Here is a 27,551-nt window from a genome sequence, read left to right on the forward strand (position 1 = left end):
TAAAAAAATACATTGAAAAAAAATAAATCAAATGCTTTCTTGGTATATATTGAAGTGATCGTATGGTTTTTATTTTTCATTTTGTTTATGAAGTGTTAGGTCTCCCACTGATATTGTATTGGGGTCAGTATCTCCCCCTTAGGACTGTCAATAGTTGTTTCATGTAGCTATGTGCATTTGGTGTGTATACATTTACTATTTATTATTATATACTTACTGTTTTTTCTTCTTGCTGGGTGGATCCCTTGATGATTATGTGGTATCCGTCTTCATCTCTTTTACTATTTGTCACATCAAAGCATACATTATCCGATATAAGAATGACTGCATCAGCTCATTTTTCTTTTCCGTTAGTCTGGAATATCTTTTTCCATCTTTTCACTTTCCATTTCCACATATCTTTGTTTGTGATATGTGTTTTATGTAGGCAAAGATCGAAGAGTTTTGTTTTTTGATCCAATCTGCAAATCTATGACTCTTTATTAATGAACTGAAGTCATTTACATTCATGGTTCATACGGATAGGTAGTAATTTGGTCTTGTCATTTTAGTAATGGTAGTATTTTGTTTGATTTAGTCTTTTGCTGTTTGTTGGGACATTCTCCACATTTGCCTTTGATTTTAGTAGGTGCTATTCCTTTTCTCTGTTAGGAAAGCATCTAAGTATCATTTCTGGGGCAGGTGTGGAAGAGGCTAATTCTTTGAGCTTTTCTTTTCTATGGAAGAATGGGTTTTTCTACACAAAGAAATGGATTTTTCTACACAAAGAAATTCCTGTTACAAGTGGCAGTGGGCCCAAAGGAAGAAGGGAGCACCCAGCACCTCCTCCAGTAATGGTCTCTGGTAGCAAAGAGAGCTCCCCAAAGTTGTTGACTTCTTTTATGAGATCAAAACAGAATGCCTCTTTGGGCCTAAAGCCACCTGAATGGGGTGCAGCCCATCCCTCTTGCTGCATGCCCAGCGAACAGGCCATGTTGGGGTCTCATTTAGTCAAGATTCCTGTCAGGGGTTCCCCTGGGGACCCAGTGTGCTGTGTGCCTACGGCCTCCCACATGGGTTAGGCAGGCAGAGATCCAGGGGCGATTTTCCACAGCCAGGGTTTCATCTGGGTCTCCCACATAAATGACAGTGGCCAAAACACTTGAACAATCTTCTGCTACTTTACCTAGGCCGTCAAATAGGGAGCTGAATTGTGTGCGGAGCAGCCCGGACATGAACTCGACCTAAGCAAAAACACTAGTCCTTTTCTCTTCCCTCCTTCTTTCTCTTCTTTATTCCCTGCATTCCTTCATATTTATTTGAAAAACCTGGAGACAAAGAAATGGAGAAAGATTGATAGGCAAAATCTTCCATCTCCTGATTCATTCCCCCAATCCCATCAACATCCAGGCCTGGGCCAGGCAGAAGCCAGGAGAATGGAGCTCCATCTGGGTTTCCAGTGTGGCTGGTAGGGACCCACGCACTGGAACCATCTTTTGCTTCTTCCTAGGGGAGTGTATCAGGAGAAAGCTGAGGCCAGAATCATCCAGGTCTCTAATCCAGACCTCTGATACAGGATACAGCTGTGTAAAGAGGTAGTCTTCTGAGCTGCACCAAACACCCACCGCAAAGCCATTGTATTTAAATGACAGAGAGGGAAATGGATCACTTAGTGATTTTACACCCAGAGTCTTGAAGGTCTTTCATTGTTAGCTCATCACAAAGCGTGGTCTGGAAGGAGTTCAGTGCCAGCTTCTGTCACATTCTTTTCTGTGTCTATCAGACAACATGTCCTTTTCCTACCTACTTGGGGTCATCATCATTGTAGCTCCTCCCCTGGACTTTTCCCATTTTCTTGTCATGTCTTGTGGCTCTGGGAGGAGCCACCAAGACTCTCTCAATTATGGTTGTGGGTGTCCTCCTTTATGTGGATGCAGTGAACCCAGTGTTTCTGGTCCTTAGGTCTTTTTGTGATGCTCCCACAGGACCTATTGATGCCCATTTGTCATCCTGGCCCTGTTATGAAATTTCAGTGTTTTTTGTGCTGGCTCAGTGTGTGTGACTATTTTTGCTTGTCTGCCTGGTGTTCTGCTGTAGAACTGAAGGAGCAATACTGATGGGGAGAGGCAGCCACACACACATATTTGCATCAGTGGTTTTTATTGTACGTTATGGGTGCCAGTTGGGACAGGGTAAAGGTACTACTTATAGAAGGGGACTGTGGTTCAGCAAGATCATCAAGAGAATTCTATGCATCTAAGGGGTGAAGGGAAGAGATCAAATCTCTCCAGAAGAGACTTCAGAGCTGCAGGCTTAAACTGCAGCAGCGAAGCCAACCTGGTTGTTGGCCCGGTCGAAGACAGTAAAGTACTGGCGGATGAAGACATCACCCAGGATCCAGAGCTCGCCGGTGGAGGTGTCAAGGTTCATGCCCTCAAAGCCACTGATGCAGTCGTCATCTTCCTGTGGGATTAAAAATGGCACAGAAAGTTATAAGGAGGGTGAGGGTGGCAGGGCTGGATAATATACGTTAAGGGCTCTCTTCATTTTTTTTTTAAAAGAATATTTATTTATTTCTATTGGAAAGTCAAACTTTCAGACATAAGGAGAGTCAGAGAGAATGATCTTCTATTTGCTGGTTCAAATGGCTGCAACAGCTGGAACTGAACCTATATGAAGTCAGGAACCAGGAGTTTCTTCTGGGTCACTTACATAGGTGCTGGGTCCCAAGGCGTTTCTCCACTGCTTTCCCAGGTCACAAGCAGGGAGCTGGATGGGACATGGAGCAGCCAGAACATGAACTAGCACCCATATGGGATCCTGGTGCTTGTAATGTGAGGACTTAGCCATTAAGCCGTCATGCCAGTCCCTCAGTGTACTCTTGTTCATAGATTGATGGAACTTACCTGATGTTTTTGGCAGACATATGGACTCTGACCTCAGCACTGATGTTTAGGGAGATGTTTATTCCCATGCTGGTCAATGGCACAGTAGGCAGCTGTGAGTCCTTTTCCTTCCCCACCTTACTAAGATTGTGGCTGTACATTACATTTCCTGTGGATAGGCCCAGGCATGGGTGCTTCTCTCTGAGTAAGTTCAACCCATTGGGAAAAATTAGTTTTGCACCTGGGCCATGTTGTAGGAAGCTAACTGGACTAAAGATGTGGTGACTGTCATGATCACTGTAACCACACCATGAGGGTGGGATGAGCTGACAGCTCTGGTTTTTATACAAAGAAATGGAGGATGAGAGAGGGCCAACTTGCTCAGAATGGCTAGGACTTGAGACTCAGGGATAATACAGGGGTGTAATGGACGGAGTTCTGTTTTATGCTATTATCTTTTGCCTCACTTTCCTTGTGGAGCTTCTTTCAATTCTCATTCACGCATTGCTTATGGATAGATTCTTTGTTTCTGTAGGCTCTGCAGACCAGCTGTCAATCTGCCTCTTAGCATTAGCTGGGAGAAGTGTGCTTTTCTTCATTCAGAGGCCACCTTGGGGGTGAGCCTCTTCCTTACCTGCAGGATATAGGCGCTAGCAGGCAGAGGGTACTGGACTCCGTTGATGGTGAAGACAACATCGGGCAGGGAGTCGATGGCTGAGCAGCTGATGGTACCCTGGCAGGCATGAGGATAGAAGTATTAGCAGGGGCTCATTCCTTGTGCATGAGACTCCCAGCACTTGAGTTTAGAAGAGAGCATCTAGGGATGGACTTGCCTCTCCCAACAAGTTCTCAGAAGCTCCGATGTAGCTCTGGATGCTGGAAATGGCACTGGTGGGTCCAGCCAGCAGAGAGGTGCCCGTATCAACGACAGCCTGGCAGCTATCAGCACAAGCGATGGTCTCTCCATTGATAGTGATGCTGAAAATGAGATGCACCAAAATAACCACTAGGTCCATAGAGGATCTTGCCATTCTAGTTGGACCCTCTTTAGGGTCCAGAATAGCTGGGAAGTCAGGCTACAGAAGGTCCAGAGAATTTGTGGCCTGAGATAATTTCTTAGTCATTTTGATGTAATCCTATACTGCTAATGGAATTTTCCTAGGGAGCAAGGTTGCGTGATGCTTCCCAGGTCCTCTGAATGCTGAGAGGTGTAGACAGGTGGGTTGGCTAACCCTCCCCACAGGTAATGGGAGGTGGACCTGTCTCCTGGATCATCTTTGTAGAGCACCTGGGCTCCCAGATGTGAGGTTTATTTCCTGGGCTCTCTCTGGTTTGGCCAGTTTTCAGCTTCCTCCTATTTCAGGCAGTGATGGCTGTTGCAGGCAGACTGGGAGTGCAGGTCAAGTATGAGTCCATGAAGAAATGGGATCAGGGTTCAAGCAAAGGACACCATGTAACAGTGTGGTCTCACCTGTCCATGGTGATCTGCCAGTAGCCCTCATGGGAAACAGGCACCCAGTTCAGACTTCCTGTGTAGTAAGAAGAATCGATGCCGCCAAACATGACCACGCTGCCCTTCTGCTCGTCACTGTGGAAGGGTTTGGGAGATGGGAGAAGATAGGAATTCACCTACTCAGCATGCTTACTTCTCTGCAATGAACAACCTAAGGGGTACCCTTGATGCAGTACTCCTTCATTCCAGGAGTTGTGCTGAATGAGTTACAGATGTGGGTTCTTTTAATCCTGTATCATCCAGGCTGTGGTCATTATGATTATTTCTACTTTACAAAGACTAAATCAGAGAAGAAAGTCAGCTTGCTCAAGATTATACAATTGGAGAGCTATAGCCTAAAGTAGACCCTAGAATTTATGGTCTCCAATGTCTGATTTATACCTGGATACCCATTCTATTTGCCATAGGGACCAAAGGAGAAGTGAATAGGGGATAGGGGTGGCTGTTAAGGTCAGAAAGGCCAATTCTTTGGTTTCAAACTGGGGCTGGAGTTCCCAATGTCTGGAGACATTTCTTACTTGTTATGATTATGTTGGGGATAGGGGTTCCACTGAAGTTCAGGGGTTGGGCAGTGACCTGGTATATACTCTAAATAACATATGGGACAGCCCCTAACAGTTTGGAACTACCTGATCCGAAATCATGGTGCTGAGTAACCTTAGTCTAGCTGGGAAGACATAGTGACCTACATGAGATACGTAAATATTAATGAAATAGGTGATCTTTAGGAATCTTCCAAATATTTAGAAGCTAAAAGACATAAAGAAGAGTCCTCGTGTGTGGTCTTTGTTTTTGCAAAACCCATTTTCTAAATCTACCATTTCAGGTTATATAGAAATGCAAATATGGATAATAATAAGAAACTAATTACCAGGGGGCTGGCCATGTATGAAAAACAACCCAACATACTTTAACCTATCAAACTTCGTCGTAAACACATGCTATGCATCTGTCAGGGTTGTTAACTCCTGAAGGAAAACATGAATGATGACCAACAGTGTCATGAGAACACGAGTGATAGAATTATGTTGGTGACAGCCTTGGCCTCTTCTTGTGTAAAAGTCTACTTAGCCAGAACCAACCTGGTTTATTTGTTCATTTTGATTATATATTTTGATAAGTAAAGAGAAATTTGCTTGCATTTTATAATTTCATTGTTTAAGATACACAAGGGCACATCAAAATGTTCCTAGAAGAATGGAATTAAAAATGTATATTGGTGCCAAAAATTTTGGAATCTGTGCTTTCAAGGGGTCTACAAAATATTCATGGGAAATGGATGTTATATAAAAATATGAAAAAAACCTATAGGTTCAAAATATGTGTACTTAAAATACTAAAATAAGTAACTTAGTTTTAAATTTGAAAGGCTGAGTGATTGCAAAACACAGAGACAGACAAGGACCTTCCATCTACTAATTCAGTCCTCAAGTAGCCACAATGGCACAGGCTTTGCTCATGTTGAGGCCAGGAAGTTTGAACTCAATGCTGATCTTCCGTGTAGTTTACAGTGTCCCAAGTTCTTGAGTCATTACCTGCTATTACCCAAGGTGTTTAGTATGAGAAATTAAATCCCAACATGACAGTCAGGACTCAAACCGGGAGCTCAATAGGGATGCAGTTACTCAGAGTGGTGATTTAACACTGTTACTAACATCCACTCCCTAAAAGCATTCTTGCATTTCATTTTTCATTAATTTTAGAAGTGTCTTTCTAAGTCCCAATCAGCTGTTTTTATTTGTTTATTTGTTTTTTTGCTATAGAACTTGAGGTTGTTACGTGGTTTCACTCTAAATGGCATCTTTTGAGGGCCAAATATTAGGAAACCTGTACTATAAAGCAACTGGCTAATGACATTACAGTTGAGTAAGTCAAGAAGAGAAACTTCTACTGGCTGGCCCGGCGTGGTGGTCTAGCAGCCAAGGTCCATCTCTTGAATGTGCCGGGATCCCATTTGGGTGCTGGTTCGAATCCCAGCAACCCTGCTTCCTATCCAGCTCCCTGCTTGTGGCCTGGGAAAGCAGTAAAGGATGGGCCAAAGCCTTGGAACTCTGCACCCGTGTGGGAGACCCAGAGGAAGTTCCTGGATCCTGGCTTCGGATTGGCGCAGCTCCGGCTGTTGTGGCCACTTGGGGAGTGAATCATCGGATGGAAGATCTTCCTCTCTGTCTCTCCTCCTCTCTGTGTATCTGACTTTGCAATAAAATAAATAAAATCATAATAAGAACTTCTGCTGGAAAATAACAATGAATGAAGATGGTGTGTGTGTGTGTGTGTGTGTGTGTGTGTGTGTGTGTGTGAGAGAGAGAGAGAGAGAGAGAGAGAGAGAGAGAAACAAACAGATTTGGTAGCATTATTGCCCAAAGACTCCCATCTCCAAACCCTGGTGTTCACTTGGAAAATTTTGTTTTAAGATCATCCCAGCCTACTCAGCCTTGGATAAGTTCCTTGCTGGGCCAGGTGAAAAAGAAATGTCTCTGTGGGAGAGGCCCTGGGCTAGCCAACTTACGAGCTCAGGTAGACGGAGAAGAGATCCTGGGACACGAGGCCCTCATTCCACATGTTGTCAAAGACGGGTGTGGCATCAGAGGCAGAAATGCTGGGGTAGGCCAGACCCAGGATGCCATCAAAGGGAGCAAACAGGAAGAAGAGGCCAGGCTCTGTCTTGCTCAGGCCAAAGATCTGGTTGGTGTCCTCGATGCCTGCAACCTGTGTTTAGGGGACAGACATGATGTCCATGTTGTGTCGATGGAGTGCTGCTGGGCTGCAGCCAGCCCTGGACCCAGGGTGATCCTTCTCATTTCCTCAAGGACTCAATTTCAGGGAATTGGGCTGTATGGTAGGGAGAGGGACTTCACACTGGAATACTGTGACTATTCATCAGAGAGGTCTTGGGGGCTGGTGTGTATGACTCGCTGTGAGATTCTGTGGCAGGCCAGATGACTCCTGGTATGTGCATTTCAGATGGACAAGTGCAGTGTAGAGCCTAGCAAGTTAGGGTCGCTGATCCCTGTCATCTCTGTGGGGTTTGTGGAGCTCACAGGAGTAGAAACAGGTGGAAGAAGAGGAGAGCTAAGACACTTTCACCTTTCTGCCTCCAATTCCTGCTTCCTCCATGACATTCAGCACTGAAATTGGCTGGCACCACTCCTCTTACTCACATACAATTCACCTCCTTAAACAAGTTTGCAAGCTCTGTCATATTTCTTCCTGACCAGCCTGTTGGGTTGCTTGGGTGATCTCTGAGAACTATACTGCTGGAATGAGGTGTACTGAGGGATTCACTGTGGTCCCTAAAGTCTCTGGCAGGTATCCTTAGCCAGGGCAGCGTGAATGACAGAGTCCCCAGGTACTCACTTTCACAGTGTCATATCCCAGGATGCCGGTCATACTGCCGGTGCCATAGGTGATGGAGAGGGTCTTGCTGGTGGCCTGGTAGGTGGAGGAGTCCTCAGGGTTGAAGCGCTTATGGAGAGCTTAAAGGTAGGAAGTGACATCATTAACCTAAAAAGAATGAACCACCTTTGTGGTTCATTGTGGTTCATTGCTGGTAATGGCCTACTAGCTTTGGGTTTACTGGGAATGTTGCCCTGGAGGAGAAAGCATGATCTGTTGTAACATAACCTTTGACATGACCAATAGGCCACAGGCTCCGCTTCTGACTTTTTGGTTAGCAGCATCATGTTGGAGATGGTCCCAGCCTGCTCCTGTGTCCTTCTAAGGTCCTCCAGGAAGACCCTGAGCAAAACAGCCTGGCTGCCCATGGTACTGAACACTGACTTTAGGTCCACTGTGTCACATGGCTCTCTCAGCATGGTTGGGCATCCTGGAGACTTTTATCCAGGATTCACTTTAGACCCATATGAATTTTCAGCTCTGCAAATCCACCTGTTCATGTCTTTTGTTCCTTTATCCCCCAGAGCATCTGTGCCTAGTACTTGGCTCCTAATAGCTTGGGCAAGGCCTGTTGTATGATTCCCTGAGTGACTCTAAGACTGAAGTAATAGCTAAGAGAAGTTACTGAGTGGTCAGGGTTCCCAGTGTCAGCTGGTTCTGGACAGCCCAGGCAGGTACAGGTACTCACCACAGGCCAGACTGTGGCAGTAGGTGGAGGGCACCCACAGGTTGGAGGAGCCGGTGTCAAAGATGACGGTGAATTCCTGAGGGGGGGTTCCGATGCTGATGGTGCCAAAGTACTCGGTCTGTAGGGGAAAGGTCAGCACAGCCAAATTACATGTGACTCCCCATGTGGGACGTCCCTTAATGTCCAGTTCCTCAGTCCACCCCTCCATCTTCTCCACCTCTCTTCTCACCCCACCCACACCCTCCAGTGTATTCTCATTCAGTCAGTCGTTTTCTCTACTCCTTGGAATCTGCTCTAATTGCTCCCTGATACCCTCTGTTCTCTGCTGAGCACATTCACACCCAAGGCTGATCTGCTATCCTCTCTTGATTGGTGTACTGCCTGTGTCAGCCTCGGCCTCCTGGAGAGGATACCTTGCTGGATGATGAGGTGTACCCTGTGGCACCCAGCCAAGTAAAACCACAAGTGCTTTTTCACTGACTGGTTAGAAGACACATAGGTCATTTAAATGTGGAAACACATGGAAATCTGCCATTCTTAAACCTCTGTGTGGACAGGAGATTTCAAGAAAGGGACTGTCCATGTTCTTTGTCAGTACTTTCCCCCTTGTTCATTCTGCTCTAGTTAGACTGGATTTATGCTGTTCTTAGACAAGCTCTTGCCCACCCAAACACCTTTCCACTGGCTGGTTCTTAGCTAGATCTTCCTTTGGTTGTCCCTTGTTCTTTCTTCAGAGCTCTCTTCCAATGTCGTGTCTATCAAGAAGTCTTCCTAATCACTGCATCTGTATTTGACCCTTCCCTGTATTTCTTCTTCCTCTTGGTCCAGTTAATTAACTAAGTAAGTATTCTTTGTGGCTCCACTCATTGAATTCATATCACGTTTTTGTTTGTTTCTCTTCCTCTTTTGAATAACCTCAGAAATTTGTCTTGCTTATTGTTGTGTCCTCACCCTATACAGAGCTCCTCCACTTAGTGGATGCTCTGTAAGTGTTTGTGCAGTGAATCCATTGGCTGATGTTGCTGAGCTCTTCCAAGGGCCAGTTGAAACCTGTGCTGGGCATTCGTTGAAGCTTCATGGTGTTAATAACTTGCATTTGCCCATGGATGATGGACATGGTGACCATGTAGACCAGGATATGGAGGCCCACAGAATATGAACAAATTGCCCCAAATCAGCAGGCCTGGAGCTTTAGAGCCCTCATTTGTAGCAGGTCTGGTAGATCTGAGAGGCAAAGACCTTGGCCACAGGCAGGGCTGCTTTGTGTCCTTGGTCATGTACTATTCACAGAGAGGATACATGGTGTCCTGAAGACCAGGACATGTCATTGGCGCCCCCACAATGATTCAGATCAATCCATGGGAATTATGGTCTGCGTGCCCTGGATGCTCTGTGTTTTGTCACACCTGTAGTCCCTTGAATTCACTCGTCATCAACCCCCATCCCTCTCAGCCCTTCTCGCACACTCTTGTTGTCCTTCCTTAAGTGCGCTGGGCTCTCGGTAGCCATAGATTGAGCCTCAGCCCACTGCTCGTTGCAAGTCCCTTCTTCCTCTTGGAGTTCTGTCTTTATGGCTCCCAGGAGGTGCCTCTGTCTTCCAGAAGCTTCTTGCTCACTGAGTGACACCTTCATTTGATGGTGCTCATCCTAGTCGCCTATTGCACTAAGTGATTAGGCTCATAAGGTCACCTTTATCCCACTGCCTGACTATGACTTCACTCAATGCTGCCCCTCTGGGTCCAGCACAAAACCTAATTCTTAGCAGTGTGCTTAGTATAAATAAACATTAAACAAACGAATGAATCAATGGTAAACAAATGAAGGCAACAGCTGTGATTGTGAGTTTCCCTAATTGCTATGCACTGCTGAGATGCAGCGAGCCATCCCTGGCTGCCCTCCAAGTCCTGTGGACACCCTCTCTGCTGCTGGCTCAGTCCTTGGGGCTGCCCCATGCACTCACATCCAAATAGTTCTCCAGGCTTTCAGTGGATTCAGAGGCGAATGCATCTTTGGGGAAGTACTTGGAGGCCGGGTTGGGGGTATGAGTCTTGAGGTAGTCCTGCAGCAAGCCCTTCTCAATCAGGTTCTTCCTCAAGGACTTCTTTTTGACAAGGGGAACCCTAGGGCAGAGCATTGGTGCAAACATGGTTAAGGGAGAAGAGGGCTCCCTGGGCAAGGATCATACTCTGGGGATGCTACCAGAGCCTGAGAAAGACAAGGAAACTAGTCTGAGAGAAAAGGAAGAAAGAAGAAGCAGGAAAGAAGCTTCTATCTATTATCCAAAATACACAGGGGGAGGTGACGGCTGGCCAGTGATGGAGTTCTCACCAAATCCTGGTTGTACTAAAGGCCTGGACTGTAAACCACACCTGCAGCGTGGTTTCCCCAAAAGAATGGAAACAGGGCCAAGGGAAGAAGACACCATGTGGTGGAAGAGAGGGAGGAAAGAAAGGAGGAAGACAGAAAAGACAGGGAACATGGTAGGCAGTAGAGGGCTGGGCAGTTGCCCTTAGTGCCACTCCTCTGATGCCCAACCCTACACTCACTTGTGGACAACGCACTCAGAGAGTGCCAGCAGGCCCAGCAGCAGCAGCCACTTCATGATTCTTCTTGGGTCCCAAATCAGTGGGGAAGGCAGGTCGAGTGGCAGGTGTGCAGCAGCCGACAAGAGCCGCTGCTTATATATACGTGGACCACATTCTGAGTGTAATAGCTCTTATCAGCGTCTTAATGCCACCTGTTATCACACTCCCAAATAGAACAGTCTCTGATAAGACAGTCTCGCCTGTAGTCACGTTTTGAAATGTGTTGAGTAGCTTTCCGCTAACACTGTGTCCCTTGGTTGGACTGCGTCTGCCCAGAGTTCACCAGCTGTTGAGTTGTGGCTGACTCATGAATGAGCAGGGCTCTTGTTCTAAATTCCAAGTTTTCTGATTTGACAGAATTGGTCATAGGTACACTGAACAACATGGACTTGTGTTAAAGGAGATCAAAGTACACTGATGGGGCAGATCCCCAGTGGGGCAGATAATGGAGTTCCTTGATAGCAGTTGTCAAACTTAGTGATGGGTACTGTTGCTGCATCTGCCACACCAGATAATATGTACAATGTGTGAGATCAGGATATGCTTCCCTGTGTGGACGGCTTCATATGGATATGATATCATGGAGTCTGTGTATATGGAGAAGGATTTGCTTTCTGTTCTTTCTTCTTGACTCATCACTTCCTTCTCAAGGTAGAGAAACTGAAATTCTCTTCTTTTGGTTGGGCCACAGAAACTATAATCTCCCTGACTTAGCTGGCCCTAATGAAATTCTCTGCTATGTGATTGTCCGCAAGAGTCAGAGACCCCCTCACCCCAGGTACTGCCACAGACATGGGAGGAAGGGAGGCTAAAGTGTCTATATTTGGACACGTACCCAGTCTACAAATAGTCATGCCCATGTAGTGAATTTCCCACAGAACTCCCCAAGAATCAGGGTTCACAGAGCTTCCAGACAGTGGGGCACATGGAGATGATATGAGGGCAAACAGGAGGTTACCCACACGCAGGGAGGTGCCCCACAACTCCTCAAGGTGGAGCCTGTGGTCTTGGGGGCTCCTCTAGCTCTTATCCTCTGCATCTCCTCAGCTGGATGCCTATTCCTATTATTACTTTTTTTGAATTGTGCAATACATTGTTTCTCTGACTCCCATGAACCACTCAAGCGATTAGCCAAACCTGGAAGAGGGTGTGGGAAATGTAATTTGTAGCCTTCCAGTCCTACATTTCTGAGCTTAGTCTTCAGGCTCTGACGTAGGGCAGTGCTGGGGGCTGAGCCCTAAATGTGTGACCCCATGATCTCCCAAGCAGATAGAGGCTGAACCAAATCCAGTTGAATGTGCAGATGCCAGCAGTTGCAGACTTGGTTGTTGGGAGTGAAGGGAAAGTCTGCATATCTGCTGTCCTGAGCTGTACTGGAAGGAAGCAGTAAGAGATACCAGGTGTGAGACTGAGGGAGGGTCTGTGTGGATATTTGCTTGTACAGAGTTAGTGTTGGTGAAGTGGGATCTACTAGAATGGCCTGGACTTAAAACGCTTGGAATTTGGGAGAGGAAACAGTCAACTGGTGGTAGGAGGAACTTGGGGTTTCTGGGTAGCCACCAGGTCATCACTGGTGTGGGAAGCAGTTCTGTAGTCAGTTACTGCAGTCAGCAAAGTCTCCGTCAATGGAGCTCTAATTCACTGGTCGAGGGACGAATTGCAAACATAAAAGAAAGAAAACACACCATCTTGTGTGTATTGCTGTCTGTAGTGGCTCAAATGGAGGGTAAAGGGAGTGTTGGCTCCACATCACCCACCCATGTTCCTTTTGCCCAAGTCACTGTACCTTATACTGTTGGCAGAAGGTCTTTTTGGGAGGTTGTCTGCTGCAGAATCAGGCTGGACCATGATGTCCACAAATAAGAGAACAGCACACCTGTGTGCATTAAGGCTAGTGTGCCTGCAAATCAAACTGATCTTGAAGAAGCTGCTCTGTGGTGCTGATGTGTCAAGATCAATCTTCTGATGAGGCATGATGGAGGGAAAAAGGTCCAGGTCCCGCTGGTTCCTGATTGTGAGGCTTTGATATCAATGACCTAATCAGGATCATCTAAATTGAGTCCAACTGGTTCCTTCTAAATGCTTTTCACTGTAAAACAAGAAACAGAAGAACCCCACCAGGTTTTAATGCAACACAGGAAACCTGTATTGGAGCTCCTTCAGGCCATCTACCATTTAAAATCTCCAAACAAGTCTGCTGCATTTACCACAGGTGGGGGAAGTGAAAAACATCAGAAGATAGATTCCAGTGAGAAATCTGCTCTGACATGGCCTTGTGCAACAGTCAGGCAGATTCACCAAGAAAGTAGTGCATGAACGAGTGAGGGTCCGTTCACTCATCCTGGGGGTGGAGAAGACCTGAGACTCAGACCTACAGGTATGAGTATGGATAGGACATGGAAGCCAGAATGATGTGACAGGCTTTCTAGGAACAAGTTGTGTCGTTATTTATTTATTTATTTAAGTCCTGTTGTGAGTAGACATCATGTCTGGCTGAGCTGAGGACATGAGAAATTTTATTCCTTAGTGTTGTGAAACGGAACTTGGCGGTGAAGTCCTGCTGGAGCTGCAGTCAGGGAAGTGAAGGCCAGCAATGTAAATGAAAATAAATTGTGGGACACGAGGACAGGCTTCCTGTGAAGCAGCTGCATGGCTTTCCCCTGATGGTGTTATGGGATGGACTCTAGATCTGACTAGACAAAGTTTGTTAATACCAGTTGTAAATTTGGAGGAAGGAGCATCTGTCCTGTAGTGATTCCAATTGGAAACACCACCTGTGAGCCAGGAACTTTGCTTAGGGCCACTGGGTGTGAAGTGGAGGCTTCAGCACTGGGAGGGACACCATCTGTGTGTGGTGGCCCCGTGTGGAGCCTAGACTGGGTCTGGGGTAACAACCTGTGGGAACCTCTCAGCAAAGCCTGCCGGGAGTCTGGACTGGAGAATTCCCCCTTGAAGGCATTTGCTTACTTGTAGTGGATCCTGGACTGCAGTTGTACCTGTGGCTGAAGGACCTGACATGATCTTGACCCCTGAAAAACCCATCCTGTCTTGTCTGACATCAGGGAAATTATCAAATGGTGAGGCCAATATCAACAAGTATCTGCAGTAAAACAGAACTGGTTTATACAGGGCCAGGCTATCTCAGGAGCACAAAAACGCTTATGAATAGGGATCCTCTTTCCTCCCATGACTGACTAGGTCTGTGTGGGAGTTGTAGGGTTATAGAGTGCCCCATATATATCTCAGGAGAGGGCAGGAGACCTCTTGCCTTCCCGCCTGGAGGAGCTCTGGATCACTCTGTGGGAAGTTTTGGATTGGGTAGATCCTTGAGTCTCTCTCTGTGAGCTATTTTAACATCTACAAGTAGACTGACATTATTAGAAACAGGCTGCAGGGAGCAGGTGAGACTGTTACTGAGATGGTCCTACTATGATTTCGGTGTTTGGATGTTGAATTTTCCCCTAAGTCCATGTGTTAAAGGCTTGATGGCTAAAGTGGTGCTACAAGGAGAGTGGAACCAGTAAGAGATGAGGTCTTGAGGGAGGTCCTTGGGTCTTTGCGTCAAGTGTGCCAGCGGAAGTCAGTTTGCATATGGAAGCTGCTATAAAAGCCTGAGTCTGATTTCTTCCCTCACAGAGTCTCACGTGAGACCACAGCTGTGTCTGATACATGGTTGGCAGCCTTGTGAGATCTGACACAGAGAATCCACCCTGTGTAATCCCCAGGGAACCCTGATGTGATAAATGTAGGTGTTGTAGGTTAAATGGTGTTAATTTGTCATCACCAATAGAAAGCAGGCGTGGAAACATTCTGAGATGTCTGTCTGGGGGCCTTTTGCTGTTCTCCACTTAGAGGCGTTTCCAGACTGTGAGTGATCTGAGAAAGGGGGAGGTCACTATCACGGAAAGCATTGTCTGCAAATCTTTATCACACAATAATAGGTTATTTTTGACTCTGTATTCTGAATATTTTGTGAAAAATGATTTGTTTTCAGTCACTATTTTTGCTTAATACCTCCTGACAGAGGGCTTAAGTGGTCATTGCAGATTCTTGTAACCAAGCAGTGACAGTGACAGGACAAGACTCTGGCTCTCAGAAGAGTTCTGACCTTGAGAGACTCTTGTCTCATTTGGTTTCTGTCCATAGTGTATAAGTAGGCATTGTGTGATGGCCATCCCAGCGGTGCTCAGGAAAACCATGTCCTTTGGTTTCCTTTGCCTGAATTCTTTAGATATGTGGAAGAATCCCAACTCTGAGGCCGTCTGATCACAGCCAAGGCTGATCTGGGCTGATAGCAAAGAAATCACGTAATCTCATTGTGCCAGGCTGACACAGCCAAAGATTAAACAAGAATATTTACCTTGCCATGAGCCCTCCTGGTGCTCAGTGTGGCAGTGCCTGGCCTTAAGAGGCACTGGGGATATAGTCTCCAATGCAGGCCACCCCAGGCCAAGCGCCCAGGTGTTCAGTAACGTTCCATGAAAGTATCAGAGTAAGCAATGGAATGAGATTAAACAAACCATTCCTGGCAAGGTGGAGATGGAGCGCTTAAATGTGACAGGTGCTGTGTAGCTGGGCTGGTTGGCCTGGAGACAGCTGACGCCTGGAGCCCAGGGCCTGGCCTTCCAGTCACACAACAGCCACTGTGTTCTCTACTTCTCAGCTTCAGATTTAGCTGAGATGGCTTGTTAACATTACATTTATAGCGCCATTTGTGTTGTGTGTGTGTGTGTTAGCATGCACAGAACATGAGGGTGTTTCCAACAAATTTATAGAAAGTGGAATTAAAAGATAAGTTTATCTTGGTGCAAAAAGGTCTTGAAATTTGGCCCTAGTTGTCAATGTGTTAATGTGCTCTTAGGATTAAAGTAGTTTATCCAATAAGTAAAAATTTTAAGCACAGGGATTTGCTGCAGTAGTTACATTCCTGCTTGGAATGCTGGTACCCCATATCGGAGTGCCTGTATCTCAGTCCCAGCTCTCCTATTTGCTGCTTCCTGCCAGGGCACATGTTGGAGACCACAGGTGATAGCTCAAGAGCTTGGGTGGTTGTTCATATGTGGGACTCAGACTGAGTCCTGGGTCCCTAGCTTCAGCCACAGCCACTGCAGCATTTGAAGAGTATCTCTGCTCCTGTATATCTGTTATATAAGCAGAAACTAAAATATTAAAAAAGCTTCATACCACATTATTCATAATTGGCCACCATTAATATTGAAAATGAATATTTATTTATTTACAAATATAGGGTCATACCATATACAACACACTGTCTTGTACTTATTTTTAAATGGACAATAAGTTTCCAAGTGATTTATTATAAATCTACATCAATGTTCAAGATTTTGTTTATTTCAAAGCTTTATTTATTTTTATTGGAAAGGCAGATTTATGGATAGAAAGAGATACAAAGAGAAAAGTCTTCCATCTGCTGATTCGCTCCCCAGCTGGTTGCAACAGCCAGAGATAAGTCAATCTGGAACCAGGAGTTGGTAACCTCTTCCAGGTCTCCCACGTGGGTGCAGGGTCCCAAGGTTTTGGGCTGTCCTGGACTGCTTTTCCAGGCTTTGAGCAGGGAGCTGAAAGGAAAGTAGAACAGCGGTGATATAAACCAGAGCCCATATGGCAAGGAATAGCCACTAGGCCGTCACACTGGAGCCAAGATTTTATTTATTTTTAAAAAATATTGCTTATCACCACACTAGCAACAAATTGGCATTTTTGTTACATGTTCATTAACCTCATGTGGGTGAAAGTTCACTATTTTTCTCCCCATTGTGGACTGTGTACACTGGCTCTGTATTTAAGGGGGTGCATAGTGGAAATGCAGTGGATAAATGATATGTTCAGAGGTGGAGACAGAGAACAGTATGTCTCTATGCATCCAGTACAAGGATGGACTCCCAGTGAAATGGTTGGTAATGTCCAGACAGATACTGGACTCTCCAACATTGTCCATGCCTACATGGTTGGGAGACACTTCAGTGGTAGCATGATGGACTTATGAAAGTTTATGAAAGACATGCATTGTAACACTGGTGCGAAAGTCAGTAGGGAGAGAGAGAACATAGAGAAGGGGATGGAAACCCCAATGCCTGTTAAACTGTGTCATAAAACAAGATAATAGTAATTAAAAAAACCTGGGTCAGGTGAGGTACTCTAGCGGCTAAAGTCCTTACGTTGCATGCACGGGGATCCCCTGTGGGCACCGGTTCTAATCCTGGCAGCCCTGCTTCCCATCCAGCTCCCTGCTTGTGGCCTGGGAAAGCAATCAAGGATGGCCTAAAACCTTGGGACTCTGCACCCATGTGGGAGACCTGGGGAAGGCTCCTGGCTTTGGATCGGTGCAGCTCTGGCCATTGTGTCCACTTGGGGAGTGAATCAACGGATGGAAGAGGAAGTCTCTCCTCCTCTCTATGGTTCTCTATATAATTGACTTTCTAATAAAAATAAATAAATTTTTTAAAAAATATTTTTGATGATTTTTACATAGTTGATTAGGCTGATAAGGGTCAAGGGCTACAGGAGTAGTAAGATCATTATTTCTACATTTTCTTTTTCTTCCTTCCTGTATCTGGTGAAAGGGCAGAGACAAGGAGAGAAGCCACACCCAGCTTCCCAAATGCTTCTGCACCCTGGGATGGAGGACAGTCACCTGACACCACCCCAGGGTCCCCGCTGTGGGGCATGCCCTGAGTCCTGCTCAAGTAGATTTGATAGTTCAATAGTTCTGAGTTACTGATGATCTTACCACTCCAAGCATAATGAAATCTCTCCAGAATCTACTGGTTGACATAGTCTACCTTAGAGTCTCCATTTGCCCAGATTTTCACTGCCAACACTTGGCTGGGGTAGTTGATTGGCTTGTTCTGTCCTCCGTCCTCTGTTATGGTACTAGGTGTCCTCTGCAGGCTCCAATGTACTGCCATATCCTCCATGTACACCTGGATATGCTGCCCACTGCTCTGTCTGAGCCTCTGAGGAACTCGGCTTTGACACATGCACTCCAAGGTCGGACCATGGAACCTGCACTTCTCTTCATGGTTGGGGTTCTGAGTCCAGTAGTTCAGTTGGGGGGGAATCTCCAAAGAAACTTCATTTGAGGTGATCCCAGACCTGATTCTTGTGTGTGCTTGCCAGTATAGTGTCTGGCACAGTGTGTTGCCCCAATCAGCTTATGCTTATGCTGGTGGTTGCAATTGCTGGGTCAGTTCTGTTTCCAGCCCTCTTTTCTTCTTCTTCTTTTTAAAAATTTATTTATTTGGGCCCGGCGGCGTGGCCTAGCGGCTAAAGTCCTCACCTTGAAAGCCCCGGGATCCTATATGGGCGCCGGTTCTAATCCCGGCAGCTCCACTTCCCATCCAGCTCCCCGCCTGTGGCCTGGGAAAGCAGTCGAGGACAGCCCAATGCATTGGGACACTGCACCCACGTGGGAGACCTGGAAGAGGTTCCTGGTTCCCGGCTTTGGATCGGCACACCGGCCCGTTGCGGCTCACTTGGGGAGTGAAACAACGGATGGAAGATCTTCCTCTCTGTCTCTCCTCCTCTCTGTATATCCGGCTTTCCAATAATAATAAAATCTTTAAAAAAAAATTTATTTATTTTTATTGGAAAGGCGGATATACAGGGAGGAGGAGAGACAAAGAGGAAGAACTTCTGTCTAGTGGTTCACTCCCCAAGAGACCGCAACGGCTGGAACTGAGCCAATCCGAAACCAGGAGCCAGGAGCTCTTCCGGGTCTCCCACTTGGGTGCAGGGTCCCAAGACTTTGGGCCGTTCTCAACTGCTTTCCCAGGCCACAAGCAGGGAGCTGGATGGGAAGTGGGACCTCCAGGATTAAAACTGGCACCCATATGAGATCCTGGTGCGTGCAAGGTGAGGACTTTAACCATTACACTATCACGCCAGGCCCTCCAGCCCTGTTTTCTACACGAAAAAATGGGTGTTGCAGTCTAGTCTGATCCTGCCCACTACACACTCAGCCCTTATGTACACCAGTGGGAGCTGCAGCCTAGTTGAAGGGACCCACAATAACTCCCATCAGGTCCCCCTGCCTGCCCAGTTTCTGTGCTTGCCAGTATGTACAGCAGACCGGTCCAGTGTGTCCCACATTCCACTCAGCTCTTGTATATGTCAATGGGCATTGAAGCCTAGTTCAACACATCCAGCCCACATTTGTGCCGGTGAGTGTCACTCTCTGTCTAGCCATGCCTGTCCCAGTCCTGGTTCTCATGCTCAGCAGTGGGAGTGGTAACCCAAGAGGGAGGTGCTCACTATGTCTCTACTGTGCCCATTCTCACTCCTGGTTCTTGTACTCTCCAGGTGGTTCTGCAGTTTACCTTAACGAAAATTCTCCCACTCCTTTCATGTGCCAGCATCTGCCAGTTGATGCTGTGGCAAAATCTAACCAATCCTTACCCACTCTAACTTACGCATGCACCAGTAGGAACGTCAACCCAGCCTGGCTTACCCCTGATCCAGCTCACATGAGGCCAGCAGGTGTTGCAGCCCTGCCTGGCCTGGTCTACCTCCATCCCAATGCATGCTTTCCAGTGGGAGTTGTGGTTCAGCAGAGAATCCCACAAAGTCCCCCTATTGGGTTTGATCCCTCCCCCGCTTGGTCTCATTTGTGCTGCTTGGGTTCTGTGGCCCAGTCTGGTATGGTTCGCCTCACCTTGGCATTTGCCAGTGGGTGCTGTATCCTGGCTGGGCCAAGCCCACCCACAATTCCAGTTTACACTGGTGGGGACTACAGTCTAACCCAGCCTATCTGGCCCCCAGTCCTGGCCCTCATGTGAACTGGGTTGTGTTGTGACTCAATCCAGCATGACCCACACTCTATTCTGGTGCTTGGATTCACCAGTGGGTATTATGAACTGGCCCAGCCTGTTTCATCCCTGACCTAAGCCAAATATAGGCCTGTGGGTACCATTCCCTGGCCTAGTCTTGGCTGCTGTCTTTTGTGATTCTTGTGCTCACCTGCAGGGACTGTGTCCTGACAGAGGAGTTTCCCAAGCTTCTCCATCAGAACCTCTGCCAGTGCCAGATCTCACTCCCACCAATGGGTCCATGGGCCAGCCCTACTTAGTCCACCTCCTGTCCTAGCAGTAACAGTGGTCTTTCCTGACTGGTCTTCACCCATTCTGGTTTTTACCATTGGGTGTTACAGCCCAGCCAAGTCTGGCCCACATCTAGACATAGCTCATACATGGTTCAGCAGGGGCAGAGACCTAGCCGGGTCTGTCCTACATCTACCCTGGTTATCATGAGCACCAGATGGTGCTGGAGTCTAGCCCAGTCTGGCAAACCCTAGACCCAGGCCTCCCTTTTTCTGAAGGACACTGCAGCCATGTCCAGACCAGATAGCAGCCCCGACTCTGGCCTTTGTACTTACCAGTGGGAACCACAACCCAGCCAGGGTGTACTCTCACGGCTCCCCAACCAGGCCTGTTCCCAGCCCTAGATCTTGCACGTGCCAGTGGTTGCTCTGACCCAGCTTTGCATAGTCCCTTACCTGTCTTGACCTTTGCCTTTGGATGCTGCAACCTGGCCTGACCTGGCTTGCCCCAGCCCTGACTCTTGCTGGCACATGCTGGATCCTGGGCCTGCTCAGTCTGTTCCCATTCCTGACTCATGCAGACTGGTAGTTGTGACAGCCTAGCCTGGCATGACCTGTGCTCCATTCCGGTTTCTGCAGTTGCCAGTGAGCTAAGGTTTGCTCAGCTCTGCTCGATCTGTCCCCTTCCAAAACCAACCCACACATTTACCAACAGTTGGAGCTACCTGATCCAGCTTGCCTGACTCTCAGGCCTAGACAATGTGCTCACCAGAAGGAGCTATGACCCCCTAGGGGAGCTTCCCAGATTCCCCCACTTGGGCCACTCCAAGACGCAGATCTCACACATTCTAGTGGGTGCTAGGCCCTTGTCCGGCATAGCCTATGCCTCCATCTTGGCCTTATATGAGCTGGTGAATGTTGCGGCCCAGCATGGCTCACCCCAGACCCTGTTTTAGAATGCATGTGCGGGTGCTGCAGCCTGGATCTGCCCAGACTACTCTTGGTCTCTATCTGTGAGTGTTGGCAAGTTCGATGGTCACACCTAGTTCAGCCCATCCACCCCAACTCTTGAGCTAACCAGTGGGATTTATATTTCCATAGGGTTTGACGCACATATCCCTCAAAGAATCTGCCCTTGGATTTGATTCTCTCACATGCTGGTTAGTGTCATTGCCCTGCCAAATTTGGCCCATCCCCTCATCTGGAATCCTTCAGGTACTGGGATCTAGCTCTGCTAGACAGACCCCCTAAGCCATAGCTTTCTTGTGGACTAGCATGTGGAGGCCAGCAATGTTCTATGCTAACAAGCCCAGATCAAGACTCCCATGTGGGCTGGTGTATCAGTCTGACCCATATGTCTTCTGGTCTCTCCCTTCTAAACCACCAGGTCTCAGTACCCTCGCTTACCTGAATGTATAGTGGCCCTGTCGTTGGAAGTCCCTCAAGATTCATTCGTGACGTATATGCCTTATCCATGGATGTCCTTAGGCATTATTCCACACACCCAGGACCCCAGAGCTCGTTGCCAGGTGGCCAGTGGGCAAACTGGCAAGCCCACAAACTCAGAATTTGCCTAGCACTTGGCAGTGGTGGCTGGGACTAGGGCCCCAAGCATTGAGTCCAGTCTGGCTTAGGCACCTCCCACCCAGCAGCTGCCAAACTGCTGGGAGGTCTGTCCACCCAAACTCTGAGGTTGAACTCTAAAATATAAATCTTTAAAAAACATATTGTTTGGGGCTCAGTGCAGTAGGTTAATTGGCTAATCATCCCTTTTTAAAAAAAGATTTATTTTGGTTTGACCATGGGGTTGGAGTAAAAGGAGCCCTCTGCAGTGTGGCAGTTGCGGGGGTGCCTGAGCCAGGCCAAACTCAATGCTGGGGACTCAGGCCATGATCGCTGCCATCACATGGTGACTGAGTCCTAGGCTTTGGGCGGCCAGTGCGCCTATTTGGCACTAGGCTCTGCCTGCTGGTCATCTGGCTGCCAGCTCTGAGGTTTTTAGGATATGTAATTGCTGCCTAGGGACATCCATGGATAAGGTCAGTGTAAGTGTAGGTGAGGGATGACTTCTGGGTGATTTCCAGTGATGGTGACACAGAACATTTTGGCAAGTGTGGGGACTGAGACCTGGTGTTTTGGAGGGGAGACTCCGTGAGATCTATTTGGGCCAGACTGATTCGCCAGCCCACATGGGAATCCTGAGATGGGCTGTTAACATAGAGCTTCACCACATACCAATCCACATGAAAGCTATGGCTGGGGGCCTGTTTGGCAGGGCTAGGTACTAGTACCTGACTGAAACAGGGGATGGGTCACACTTGGCAGGGTCAAGACACCAACCAGCACTCGAGAGAACCAGGTCCGGGGTAGATTCTGTGGGAAAGTGTTGGCCCAACCCTGTGGAAATACAAGTCCTGCTGGTTAGCTCACAAGTGGGGGTTGTGATGGGCTGAGCTAGGTGTGACCATGAAACCTGCCGTCACTTATGGGTAAAGGAACCAACAACAGTCTGGGCAGGTCAAGGCTATAGCACCCAAATGTGCATCCTAAAACAGGATGTGGGGTGGGCTGAGCTGCAATTAGAAGGGGGCGGATCAGGCAGGACTGAGCTAACCTTAACTCACAAGAAGAGCAGAAATCAGAATGGCGCACAGGTCATGCCATACTAGGCTCTTACACCGACTAGTCTGCATGAGCTAGGGATACTATGCCACAGCATCGAGGGTAATGGCCAAGACAGGTGAGGTGCTAAGCCAACTGGGTCAGAGCAACCACTGGCATGCTCGTAATCTAGGGCTGGGAATAGACCCGGCTGGGGAGCTGTGAGAGTACACCCTGGCTGGGTTGGGGTTCCCACGGGAGAGTGCGAGGGCTGGAGTGGAGGCTGCGTTCTGGTCTGGATATGGCTGCAATCTCCCTTGGCACAAGTGTGAACTGGGGCTAGGTACATCTAACCGGGCTAGATGCCAGCACCATCTGGTGCTCATGATAACCAGGGTAGATGTAGGACAGACCAGGCTAGGTTTCTGCCCCTGCTGAGCCAAGAGTGAGCTGTGTCTGGGTATGCACGAGCCTTGGCTGAGCTGAAGCATCCAACAGTAAGAACTGGAATGGGTTGAAGGCCAGTAAGGAAAGGCCACTGTTCCTACCAGGACAGGAGATGGACTAAGTAGGGGTGACCCATGGGCCTACCAGTATGCACAAGATCTGGCACTGGTAGAGGTTCTGATGAGGAGCTTGGGAAATTCCTCTGTCGGGACACAGTCCCTGCAGGTGAGCTCAAGAACCACAATAGGGAACAACCCAAACCAGACCAGAGAAAGATATACACTGGCATAAATTTAGCATAGGTCAGGGGCAGTCCAGGCTGAACCAGTTCACATCACCCACTGACTAATCCAAGCACCAGAACAGAGTGTGGGCTGGGCCAGGTATGGTCACAACACATACCAGTGCACATTATGGAATGCTAAAGTGAGGTTACCCGTACCAGATTTGGCTGCATTGTTCAACCAGCACACATGAGAACCAGGGAGGGAGGGGGCAAAGCTGGTAGGCCGAATGTGGAGGGCTTCTCTGCTGGATCGCCACTCCCACTGGAGAGTGTGAATTGGGATGGGCCAGACCAGACCTGGTAGGGCCAAACACCTGCTGGCCTCATGTGAGCTGGATCAGGGATAAGCCAGGTTGGATTGACTGTTCCTACTGGTGCAAGCATAAATTAGAGTGGGCGAGGGTTGGTTGGGCTTTTCCACAGCATCAGTTGGCAGATGCTGGCATGAGGGGCTAATTTTGTCAAGGTAAACTGCAGAACCACCTGGAGAGTGTAAGAACCAGGAATGGGAATGGCCTAGAAGGGAAAGAGGGTGCCTCCATCTTGGGTTGCCACTCCCACTGCTGAGCATGAGAACCAGGACTGAGACAGGCATGGCTAGACAGAAAGGCACCTGCCAGGGTGTGTGTGGGCTGGATGTGTTGAACTAGGCTTCAATGCCTATTGACATGTATGAGAATTAAATGGGATGTTGACAGACTGAACAAGCCTGCTGAACATACTGGCAAGCATGGGAACTGGGGCAGGGGGCATGCCTGGTGGGGGTTATGGGGAATCACCCCAACTAGGCTGCAGCTCCCACTGGTTTGCATGAGGGCTGAGTATGAAGTGGGCAGGATCAGGCTGAACTGCAACACCCATTGGTTCAAGTGGAAGACTTGGCTGAAAGCCGAACTGACTCAGCAATTGCAGTGACCAGCATGTGCGTAAGTTGATTGGGGTGACAGACTGTGGCGGACCCTATACTGGCAAGCATACACTAGAATCAGTCTGGGGATCACCTCAGAGGAAGTTTTTTTGGAGATCCCTCCAACTGAACTGCTGATCTCAGAGCCCCAACTATGAAGCGACTATGTCAGCCAGTGGATTCTGAAGAGATTCCATCATTCTTGGAATGGCGAAATTGGCAGCAATTTAGAACTGTTGAACTATCAAAACTGCTTGAGCAGGACCCTTGGAGCATGCCACACATCGGGGACATAGGATGAGTGGGAGGCTGGGTGAGTTTTTTTCTTTTGTTTCTCCCCTGAGCCCTGATATAGGTGGGAAAAAATGATGATATTAGTGTGGAAACAATGGTCTTACCCACTTTCCTGTAGCCCTTGACCCTTTATGCCCTAATCAACTATGTAAAGATTATCAAAATGAAACATTAAAAAAGATATATTTTTATCTTTTATTAGAAAGTGAGATACACAGAGAGGAAGAGAGACAGGAAGATCTTCCGCCAGCTGATTCACTGCCCAAGGGGCCACAACAGAAGGAGCTGAGCTGACTCGAAGCCAGGAGCCAGGAGATTCTTCCAGGTTTCTCACACTAGTTTAGGGTCCCAAAGTTTGGGCTTTAACAGACCACAAGCATGGAGCTGGATAGGAAGTGGGGCCACTGGAACATGAACCAGTGCCCATATGGGATCCAGGCAAGGTGAGGACTTTAGCCACTAGGCTACTGAAGCAGCCCCTAATCCTCCCCTTTCAGTGCTGGGATCCCATATGGGTGCCAGCTAATGTCCCTGCTGTTCTACTTTCCGTTTAGTTTCCTGCTTGTGGCCTGGGAAAGCAAAGGAAGATGGTCCAAAGCCTCGGTATTCTGAACCCACTTGGGAGACTCAAAAGAAGCTCCTGGCTCTTGACTTTGGACTTGCTCATCTTTAGCTGTTGCAGATGTTTGGAGAGTGAAGTAGCAGATTGAAGATCTTTCTATGTCTTCTCATTTCTGCAGATCTGCCTTTCTAACAAAAATAAATAAATCTTTTAAAAATATATCATTTAAATGGTGGTGATGGAAAGAAAGATAGAAGGCTAGGGAGAGAGAAAATGATGTTCAGTACTCCGGTTTATTTTCCATGTGGTCACTATGCCTCAGACTTTTTCAGGCTGAGCCAGGAGCAGAAAATCTCTCTGACTTTCCAATGTGGGTGCTAGGGGCCCTATTGCTTCTTCTGTCCTCCCCTACTGTGTCAGATACTTTAGTAGGAACTTTAGTACTTTAAGCAGAGCAGCTGGAACTTGAACTGATGCTTAATTTTGGCACTCGGGCATCTCAGCAGCTTAACGCATAGAGTCACAGTGCCAGATCCTAAACTTTCCTTGAAGTATAATATGCACACAGAAAAAAGATGCAAGCATAAAGGAATAGCTTTATGATTTTCACAAAGTGAGTAGTTCTGTGAGTCAGATTACTATTATTATAGAAAAATATCAGGAGAAGGAAAATTTCATACAGAGAGGAGATTCATTTTGGCCTATGGTTCTGGAGAATTGTGGTCTAAGATTGGGCACTTCCCACTGGCTCAGCCTCTGGTGATGGAGTGCTTGCTGGCTGAGGCCTGAAGCAACCCAGGGACTACATGACTAGGATAGCAAGTGCACATGTCTGCATCTTTTTCCTGTTCTTAAGAAGTCACCGGGATTCATTTATGGAGGCTGTACTCTCAATAACCTAATCTAGTCCATCACTTCCCAGTGGCTCCACCTATAAACAACAGAGTTAGATGAAGTTTCTATCCATTTAATATCATTAGTTTATGAGCTAGGAGACCAAAATTCCTGCCTAGGATCCAAGGGACAATCATGTTCAAACTGTGGCACCAGCAACTACAATCCAGATGGAGACACTGAGCGCCACAAATTGTTCGAATGCTTCCTCAAGATGTTGACATTCCCCAACTGCTGCTGGACCGAGAATATAATCACTCAAAAGGCAGGGATTCACTTGGTCTGTTTTTCTTTGTTGTGTGTGGATTTTCTTTTTAAAAATTTTTTTAATCTATTTTATTGTATTGTTGACAATCTTTACATAGTTAATTACACTTAAAGGAAAAAGAAGAAAGAAAAAAAGAGAGAAGAGAAAAAAAAAGGTTCAGGGGGGTAGTGAAGTGGGTAATGCTATTATGTCAATATTGTTTCCATCATGTATCTGAGGTAAAGGGGATACTGAGGGAGAAGCCCCACCTGGCTTCCCGCCCACCCCAAGTCCCGGATGTGGGGCATGCTCTGAGATATGTGCTCAAGAGGTGTTAATAGTTCTCCAGTTATGAATCGCTGCCAGTTTCGCTCGATGAGGTCGTCCACCGATTGATATGGTCCATCATAAAGTCTCCGTTTCCCCCATATTTCGCTGCCAACATATAGCTGAGATGATTGTCCTGTTCTGTCTTCTGTCTTTTCTTGGTTAGAGTTCTGAGTCCAGCAGTTTGATTGGGGAGATCTCCCAAGATACTTTGAGGTATTCCCAGATTAGTTTCTTGTATGTTCTAGCAAGCACAGGGCCCGGCACAGTCCATCACCCCGATCAGCTGGTGGTTGCAATTGCTGGGTTGGTTTTGTTTTCAGTCCCGAGTTGCACTGGAACCAATGGGTGTTGCAGTCCAGTCTGGTTCGGCCCTTACATCAACCACTGGGAGCTGCAGCCTAGTCGGGGCGACCCACAATAACCGCCACCAAGCCCGCCCCCTACTCTGGTTTGCCAGTATGTGTAGCAGACTAGTCCAGTCTGTCCCATATCCCATTTGGCTCTTGTACTTGTCAATGGGTATTAAAGCTTAGTTCTATCTAACCAACTCAACCATCCAGCCCTCACGGATGTTGTTGAGTGCCTTTCTATCTAGCCATCCCAGCCCCCGTCCTAGTTTTCATGCCCTCCCACGGGAGTAGTGACCCAAGAGGGGGGAACCCACTATTTCCCTCCCAGGTCTCTCTGTCCCGGTTTATGCACTCTTTAGGTGGTCCTGTGATTTGACTCGACAGAATTAGTCCCCAGTGCCAGCTTCTGCCAGCTGATGCTGCGGCCCTGATCTAGTCCACATGCAGCGCACAGGTGTTGTAGCCTTGCTTAGTCGGGTCTGTCTCTATCCCAGCCCACGCTCTCTGGTGGGAGTAGCTGTCCAGCGAG

The 27,551-nt window shown here is 47.5% G+C and overlaps 1 protein-coding gene across 1 annotated transcript; it reads right to left on the bottom strand.

Moving 5' to 3' along the window:
- Positions 1 to 2,139: 2,139 nt before the first annotated feature.
- Positions 2,140 to 11,113, bottom strand: LOC101518196 (pepsin II-4). The gene is made up of 9 exons (XM_004599315.2): positions 11,008 to 11,113; positions 10,422 to 10,581; positions 8,462 to 8,579; positions 7,735 to 7,853; positions 6,887 to 7,086; positions 4,336 to 4,452; positions 3,698 to 3,842; positions 3,499 to 3,597; positions 2,140 to 2,442 (listed from the first exon to the last, which is right to left on the bottom strand). Exons 1-9 carry the CDS (start codon positions 11,061 to 11,063, stop codon positions 2,293 to 2,295), a joined length of 1,164 nt encoding a protein of 387 aa, XP_004599372.2. The 5' UTR covers positions 11,064 to 11,113; the 3' UTR covers positions 2,140 to 2,292.
- Between the last annotated feature and the right edge of the window lie 16,438 nt (positions 11,114 to 27,551).

Source organism: Ochotona princeps, chromosome 4 (genome assembly GCF_030435755.1).
Source record: "Ochotona princeps isolate mOchPri1 chromosome 4, mOchPri1.hap1, whole genome shotgun sequence".
Classification (NCBI taxonomy): domain Eukaryota; kingdom Metazoa; phylum Chordata; class Mammalia; order Lagomorpha; family Ochotonidae; genus Ochotona; species Ochotona princeps.

Excerpts from the sequence above, each read along its gene's own strand:
- LOC101518196 (XM_004599315.2), bottom strand. The coding sequence starts at position 11,063 with ATGAAGTGGCTGCTGCTGCTGGGCCTGCTGGCACTCTCTGAGTGCGTT. Across the intron at positions 8,580-10,421 it reads GCCTGGAGAACTATTTGGAT|ACCGAGTACTTTGGCACCAT; the intron begins GTGAGTGCATGG and ends TTTCCCCTACAG. Across the intron at positions 4,453-6,886 it reads TTCTCCGTCTACCTGAGCTC|TGACGAGCAGAAGGGCAGCG; the intron begins GTAAGTTGGCTA and ends ACCCTTCCACAG.